This window comes from Cryptomeria japonica, chromosome 3, assembly GCF_030272615.1.
Source record: "Cryptomeria japonica chromosome 3, Sugi_1.0, whole genome shotgun sequence".
Classification (NCBI taxonomy): domain Eukaryota; kingdom Viridiplantae; phylum Streptophyta; class Pinopsida; order Cupressales; family Cupressaceae; genus Cryptomeria; species Cryptomeria japonica.
In genome coordinates, this window is record NC_081407.1 from 379778473 (window position 1) to 379787093 (window position 8621).

The 8621-nt window shown below is 38.3% G+C and overlaps 1 protein-coding gene across 1 annotated transcript; it reads left to right on the plus strand.

Moving 5' to 3' along the window:
• Positions 1-217: 217 nt before the first annotated feature.
• On the plus strand, positions 218-2659 carry LOC131044716 (G-type lectin S-receptor-like serine/threonine-protein kinase At2g19130). Its single transcript, XM_057978107.1, has one exon. The coding sequence runs from the start codon at positions 218-220 to the stop codon at positions 2588-2590; it is 2373 nt and encodes a 790-aa protein (XP_057834090.1). The 3' UTR covers positions 2591-2659.
• The last annotated feature ends 5962 nt before the right edge of the window (positions 2660-8621 follow it).

Consider the following 8621-nt stretch of genomic DNA (forward strand, 5'->3'; position numbering starts at 1 on the left):
AGAGATCATCACGCCACTGTTTTCCACGGCGACGACTGACTTTGCAAATGCTTCAAATTACAGGAGACGCAAATTTTGACCCTCAATTTAGTTCTGCCTTTTACAGTTGAGTGGCCATTGAATTTAATGGCCTCTTGGAAGTGAGACTGTTTCTTCAGACGACTTTCCAGCTTATAAGTTCTCTTGAAAACATATTAGCCGCATAGGGGCTTTAGAGATGGAAAAATCATTCGTAAGTCTTTTTTTTGCAGTTACTTTGTTTATTCACCTGAAGAGTAATTGTGCCCCAGTCGAGGCTGGAGATACTCTTTCGTTGGGCGCCTCGCTTATTGGAAATCGAACAATTATTTCAAAGAATGGCACATTTGAACTGGGATTCTTCAGCCCAAACGGAAGCAACTGGTATATCGGGATCTGGTATGCCAAAATACCAGAGAAGACGTATGTTTGGGTGGCCAACAGGGAGACTCCCGCCAGAAACCGTTCTGGAGTTTTGAAGCTGTCAAAAGAAGGTAATCTGGTACTGTTCGATGCAGAGGGTGCTTCTATTTGGTCAGTCAACACAACATACAAGGCCTCCCGAGCTGTGATATTGGATTCTGGTAATTTTTTAATGCTGAGCAATGACAATAAATCTGACACTGTTTGGCAGAGTTTCGACAATCCTGTAGATACCTGGTTGGAAGGAATGGTGTTCGGTGGACAGCAAAAGCTAATCTCTTGGAAAAATTCATTTGATCCTGCTCCTGGGCTTTTTTCTTTACAGGCGGATCCGTCTGACGCCAAACAATTGGTGCTGACATGGAACAACTCTGTACAGTATTGGAAGAGCGGGACTTGGGATGGCAAAATTTACAGTGGAGTTCCAGAAGTTGCAGACAAACGTTTCACAAATTACAGCGTTGAAAGTAATAGCTCAGGTTTGTTTGCAAGTTATACGTTGATTCCTCCCTTCTATGCAGTCCTACGTCTTGTGGTGACTAAGTTCGGACAAGTGCGAGTGTATGCATTCGACGGCAGTAATTGGGAAATGTTATGGTCGGTACCCAGAGATGGATGCGCCGTTTACGGTCCCTGTGGCGCATACGGAACCTGCGACTCCAGAAATCTTCAGCTCTGCAGCTGCGGGGAAGGCTTCAGACCCTCAGACAATCGCGCCTGGCTTTCGCAAGATTGGCCGTCCAGTGGCTGTGTTCGGCAGAGCCCATTAAAATGCGATGCCATAAATGGTAGCGCTGACCGATTCATCGATCTTGGTGTAACGGTGCCTGATGATTATGCTTCCACATACCCTGCATCCACAAAGAAAGATTGCCAGAAAGCCTGCCTCCGCAACTGCTCGTGCACCGCTTTCAGTTTCAATCCGCCTTCAGAGCCCTGCCAAATCTGGTCCGGAGATTTGCTAAACATGCGCAACTCTACTCCGTCTCAAAGCAATTCAAATGTCTTCATTCGGGTAGGTGCCTCTCAACTTTCTAGGAAACGCAAAACCACAATTCCTCTGGGCGTAGTGCTTGGTATTGTTGGTTCACTCACCGTTGCTCTGAGCATCTCTTCAATTTTAATTTGGCGGAGGTATCATCTGCGGTCAACAGAGAGCCGTGCAGACTCCTCGCACTCTTTTCTCACAATGTTTAGTTACAAGCAGTTGAAAACTGCAACAAGAAATTTCAGGTCTAAGTTGGGGAGCGGAGGATTTGGGTCCGTGTACAAAGGATCTCTACCAGACGGTACGCTTGTGGCCGTAAAAAAAATGCAGGGGTCAAGACAAAATGAGAAGCAATTCCGAGCGGAAATCAGTTCTCTTGGAAACATACAGCATGTCAATTTGGTCAGGCTTCAAGGGTTTTGTGCAGAAGGATCGAGGCGGTTACTGGTTTATGATTACATGCCCAACGGCTCTCTAAATTCCTTACTGTTCGCCAATAATTCCAAAAATAAACGGGAAGTACTCAACTGGAAGACCCGGCTTGAGATCGCACTAGGCATTGCAAGAGGGTTACTTTATCTCCACGATGAATGTAGGGATTGCATCATTCACGGTGATGTTAAGCCCGAAAACATTCTGCTAGACAGTAATTTGTCACCAAAGTTAGCCGACTTTGGATTGGCAAAGCTCGTGGGTAGAGATCTGAGCCGCGTTCTCACCACTACGAGAGGAACGAGAGGATACTTGGCTCCAGAGTGGATCTCCGGTCTTCCCATCACTCCCAAGGTTGACGTCTACAGTTTTGGTATGACACTCTTGGAAATCATTTCGGGGCGAAGAAATATAGAGTTAACCATGCGAGATTCAAGTAAGTTGTACTTTCCTTCATGGGCTGCAACTCAAGTTCACCAGGGGAACTTGATCAGTATTGTTGAGGAGGGTGTTGCAGAGGCGGCAGACATGGAAGAGGTGAGAAGAGCATGTGTTGTAGCGTTGTTGTGCATTCAACAGGACGAGGAAGTGAGGCCAAGCATGAGGCAAGTGGTGCAGATGCTGGAAGGGAAGATGGAGCTTCAAACTCCGCAGATTCCGAGCTCTGCGCTGAGGCCAGCACACCGAAGCAACACAAGCAGTTATAGCGATGGCTATGGTACTAGTTAGAATAATGTAATTAGAATAATGCATTCTAGAATGCAGAGGCGGATTATTGAGCTTTAGCGTTAGTGAACTATACCCTGTATACCTAATTCAATAAATTTATGTACGCGAGTATTCAATAAATTTATGGACGCGAGTTTGAGAGTATTCCCCATTCGGTACCTTATCCCAAAAACAAGGCTAGCCATACACAAATATTCACACATGCAAACATTTTTTCAGTATGTGAGATCATGTATAATAAATTGATGTAATTGTTTTGACCTTAGTTAATAATCCGGCTTCTACCATAACTTCACTTTTATAGAAATGTCATGAAATTGAATTTTTGGTATTTATAAATATTTATATCGAGAGTAATCTCCCTTAGCATTCTTAAGGGTAATGTTATTTGTAACATCCTCACTTTAATATTCAATATTACTAATCATTAAAAGAAATTCTATTCTACAATTAGAAAAATAACTTATTATGAAAATAAACAATATTCTTATTATTAAAATAATGGATGAAATGTTAATACAATTTATTGTCATGTGCTTAATCCAAGTTAGCACTTTAAGTTTACATCAAGTGGCTTATCATGCCAATTACTTTGTATACATAGTAATGCACTAAAAATAGAAATACAAAGTTCTCCTCCAAGAATCTCTGCAATATTAAGGGGACGAGAGCATGGCTGAGGCACTATACCACCCAACCATGAAGCAACTTGCTTCCTTGGAGCTTTTGCTATCTCAAACAACTGCTGACCCTACTCAAAAAGCCTAGCAACTTGGAAAAACCATAGCAGGGAAGAACACTCAATGTAACCCGATATGTCATGTGCATACTACCATGAAATGCATACAAGATGTGGCAAAGATTTAATAATAAATTTGCTAAACAAAAAACATCTATTTCAATGTCATGGCTTTGGCCAAAGCACTTATAAGTGGGATTTTCCTATAAAGAGCATCATCCATCTGTAATTCCACATTCGACACCTTATCCCAAAAACAAGGTTAGTTATACACAAAAATATGCATAATGTGATTGCATTCTAATTTTTTGATTTGCTTTGTATATGAGTGTTCAAATGCAGATTTTGGAATCATTCGTCTAAACTATGCATCAATTGTATTCATGTGGTTTTTTCATGAATGCAGAACTAGGTTCATTTGTATGTAATTTTATTAATTTACTATATGGTTGTTCAAAATGCATTCAATAGAAAACACTTTCATATTTCACATATAACCGATAAAGAAAATAAGGTCCATCATATGATTGACACATTTATTTGCATACATATTTTTTTATTATGTGCATATGTTCTTTTGGAAGGAAATAGAATGCAATTATGTCTTTTAAGAAGGTATGGCGCATGATGAGCATATGAGTGTGTGTATATATACTATTCATATGATTATGTGCATACATTCTTAAGATATATAAATACAATACAAAGATAAGACAATAAGCAAATAGTTTGAAATAATTATTAAATGCATTTGATTTTATGAAAAATTGTTTCTATTATTTTGTTTTCCATTTTAGCTAAAGATGATTAACAAACAAGTTTTAACGTTATATAACTAACGGGTTTTTACTTTGCAGAGACAATGTATTCAGTATTTTATTGAGATACTTCCATTATGATTCTCTGAAAAATAAGAAATATAAACTTCATTACAATTTTAACTTTACAAACAAGCTATTATTTTCCTTATTATAGAATCAATTTAACTTATCTTGTATGAACACTACTAATTTCAATGGATTTCATTTCAATTCCCTATTCTATTTCTTACTTATTTATTTCTTTCCATATTATAAATAAATTTTGAAAGCAATAAGTGATTAAGAAACCTATTTCAGATATATGAAATTGATTAATAGTGAATAGAGCAAATGATCACTATTAATATTGAGCCAACAAAATGACTTTAAGTCAATTGTATTGCTGCCCTACTATCACATAAAAATAGACATCTTCTATCTACTCCTCGAGGATTTTCCTTAGCCAAAAATATTTTATTTACTAAATGCACAAAATACTCTTGTGTTCTCAATATTCTTGCTTTCCATCATGCAATGCCTTCTATTTATATACTATAATGGAAGAAGCGGGTCTATTCTTTTTGCTTGCCCTTTATTGGAATTTTTCAAGTTAAGATTACTCATTTTCTAAGGAATTACAGAGGTTTCCCTGTATTTCTTGCTACCTAAGGAAGGCGTTTTCTAATTCTTTAGAAACAAATAAGTATCGATTACTTTCCATCTTGCATATTGGTTGTTTCTGTATATGGGAAAAGCGAGTTGATAGAACTCAAAATGCGAAAAACAGAGCTCTATGGAGCCTTGCTCACACACCCACAGGACTTATTGGTGCAAGCTATGGAGTTATGAAGCATAACTCAGCTTCCCAAGGATGGTTCCATGGTTCTCTATCTTGCACGGTCCCTCAAACCAATGTTTTTGCTCTCAAATCACTGAGCAAAATGGTTTAGGGATGGCAAATGCAAGAACGAGGGATGCTTTTGTTGATTTTAATATGAGATGCATCCTAAGCTATGCATGATCCTAGAAATGCAATAAACTAACTATAAGATGACAAGGTTAGTAAACAAACAATCCTAGCATACTATATTAGTTCAATGATTTAAGCTATATGATAAGGAACATACTCTAAATTAGCATATTTAGATTAATTCCTTTTTTAAAAAGAGGCTAAATGATGAGCATATATGAAATGTGAAAGCTTGAATGTATTTGAGCATAAGTATGATACTAAAGACTTGGATCTATGAAAATGGAGGAATGAGAGCTCTATTTTTAGCAAAAATAGGGCAATGGATAGCCAGGATTGAAAGGTTTAATCAAGGGTTGAGTTTGAAAGTTGGGAATCCATGTTTGCAATTGGCACCAATGAAATGGTGACAAATGTCAACATAAGACTAGTCGAGAAAAGGGGTTGGAGACATTAAATGCCTGAGAAGACCTCATGGTTATCTTAGGGGGTAAGGGTCAAGCTTAAGTTAAGATTACCCATTGGATTAAGCTTTTATCAAAGGATAAACCCTTGTGCAAATAATTAAGGGATAACCATTGTCAAAGCAATGAATACTTGATGAGACCCTTGGGTTACATGGAGGTTGAGTTTAGAGAAAGTCTCTAATCATGCAAGGGGGTTGAGTTAACCATTAATGGTTTGTAAGAGAAAGTTGTTGGAGATTTGGAGCCTTTAATGGTTATTGAAGACTTTGAGGGTTTGAGAAGTGACTTCCCTTTGTTTAGGGATGTGACAAAGTTTAGAAGATGGGTTAGGTTAATTTAGAAGTGATTAGAAGAGTCTAGAAGGGGGGTTAGGAATAGGGTTTAGGAAGCAAGTGGGAGATGTAGGATTTTGCAAGTGGATGGAGGGATAATAGGATTTTAATTGAATAAAATGAATTTCATTCAATTTGGTTGCAATTGGGGAAATCAAATAAATTAGATTTATTCAATTTAGGATAAACTATTTAATTAAATTTGAATTTAATTAAAAGTGGATAGAAGGGATTTAATTGAATAAAATGATTTATTCATTAAATGGTAAAAAGAAGTCTAGTGAATTTAATTTAAATAAATTGAGTAATTTACTTAATTTAAATAGAAGAATGTGGGTGATTCAATTAAATTAGATTTAATTAAATAGAGAAATGAATATAAAATATTCATTTATGAATATGGTCATTTTTATACGTCTACATTCCTCTTTGAAGTGACGTGTGTGCACATGTTATTTCAAAGAAAATGATGTGTTATCATGATTTATGATCAAATGAAATTTTATGTTGCTTTTATGATTTTCAAGTCATGCCCCAGATTTGATTTGATGTGTGATGCCCCAGATTCGATATTTGATGGTGATGCCCCCTCGGGAGATGAATCAATATTTTAAAAAATTTGATTGGATTTGGTTATATGTGTTTGGTGTGTATGATTTTGTCTATGTGAAATGTTTAAATTGGTTCATCTCTCGATAATTTACACGTTTTAGGGTATAAGGGAGACCGCGAGCAAATTACATGCCCATTTCCCTTAACCCTAATTTCATTTTTCTCCTATAAAAGGGGAAAAGTGCTTTGATTTGATTCATTTGTGCACTGTTGACTTTGGAGAAAGAGATTTTGGAGAGAAGTCAAACTACCCATTCCGTATTCTAGGCATCGTTTTGAGCGCGTTCGGAGGTACTAGAAGCCTGCTGCATATGGACCACCAGTAAGTCAATGCCTTTGACCCTTTTTTGATTTTTTATTTTGTCATTTTTTGTCAGTTTTTTATTTTTGAAATCCGGTTTCATCGGTTTAGCGCATAGAAGTCATAATTTAGCGCATACGATAATTTAGGTAGCTCATAGCGTTTTAAGTTAGGGCTGCATCCGGAATAAATAGGGTAGCACATGAAAGTTTTAGGTTAGCGCATGGTGGTAGAATAGCGCATGTTGAACACAGGGTAGCACATCAGGTCAATAGAGTAGTGCTTGAGTTAGACCTAGCGCATAAGGGTCACAGGGGTTCGCATGGGTAAGGGGATTTAGCGCGTAGGATAGACCTAGCGCATAGGGTTAAATAGGTAGCACCAGCATGTTATAGGTTAGCGCATAAATCGGTTTTAGCGCATAGGGTAGGTTGGGTGGCGCATGGGAGAAAAAGGATAGCGCGTAGAGTCAGTCTAGCGCATAGGGTAAATAGATTAGCGCATGGGGAAAATAGCTTAGTGCATGGGTGTATTTTAGTGCATAGACAATCTGTTTTAGTGCATCAAGAAAAATTTTGTGAGATGGGGTGATTTGTGAATGAGAAAAATTGATAGGATAAGGCCAGTTTTTATCAGGATAGTTGTAATTTGTGTGTTGCTGTGTTTTGCTATCATGGTTTTTATTGATTTGTTCAATATGAGTGTGGATATAACTTGTTTTGATTTGCAATATGTCAAGTTATGCATAGATATTAATGTGTTGTTTTGATCAAAGTATGTTTTGTTTTTGCACTGTGTTTCAAGTTCATTGTGTGGAGCCTGATTTGTGTTACAAGCTGATATGGGTTGGAAACTTGAGTTGTTTTACAAGCTGATATGGGTGGGAAACTTGAGTTGTTTTACAAGTTTATGTGATTTGGAGACTTGAGTTGTTTTACAAGTTTTGATATGGTTTTTGATAACTTGAGTTGTTTTACAAGCTGATATGAAATGATAGGATGTTGAACTTGATGTAGATGAGCAAATTGTTTCATGTTTTTGATGTGATTTTAATTTTGATATCTTTGTTTTGATTTGGAAACTGATATTGGACTTGTTTTGCTAGTTGACAGGAGTGATTGGGCATGGTTCAGTCGCGTGAGCGATTTCCTAGGCCTTGAACTGTGATACCACGATTGGCACAGGCTGACCTTGACATTATCGAGAGATGTGGTCTTACTTCCCTGTTGGATATGCCTCGGTTCACTGTGAACTGGGGTTTACTTACAGCGCTCGCAGAGAGGTGGCACAGTGACAAGAACACCTTCCACTTTGCCACAAGTGAGATGACAGTCATGCCAGAGGACTGTTACAAGATTTTGCGCATACCAGTAGTAGGTTCACTACTACCTTATGAGCAATCGAAGGAGGGCGGTACAGAGGCACTTCGCCGCATATTCCATGATGAGACAATATGGGGATATGAGATCCCTTGGCAGGAGTTCCTAGACTTGGATTATGCACCGCTTCCATCAGTACTGGCAGGGTTTATAGGTGGCTTTCTATGTCCCGACCGCAGGTTGAAGGGACTATCTGTGGGATGGGGGCTAGTTTTAAAGGATATGGTGACACAGGGCCGCAGGTTCACATGGAGATTGGCTATGCTAGCCCATCTGTACAGGGATTTGCATGAGGTGGTATACCTGGGTTACGATAGTTTGTCAGCTAGCATGACGCTCCTATAGGTATGGTGCTGGGAGCACATTCTGGTAGCCAGGCCATTAGCAGATAGAGATAGGCCCGTTGGACGTGCCTATGCCTATGGTTACAG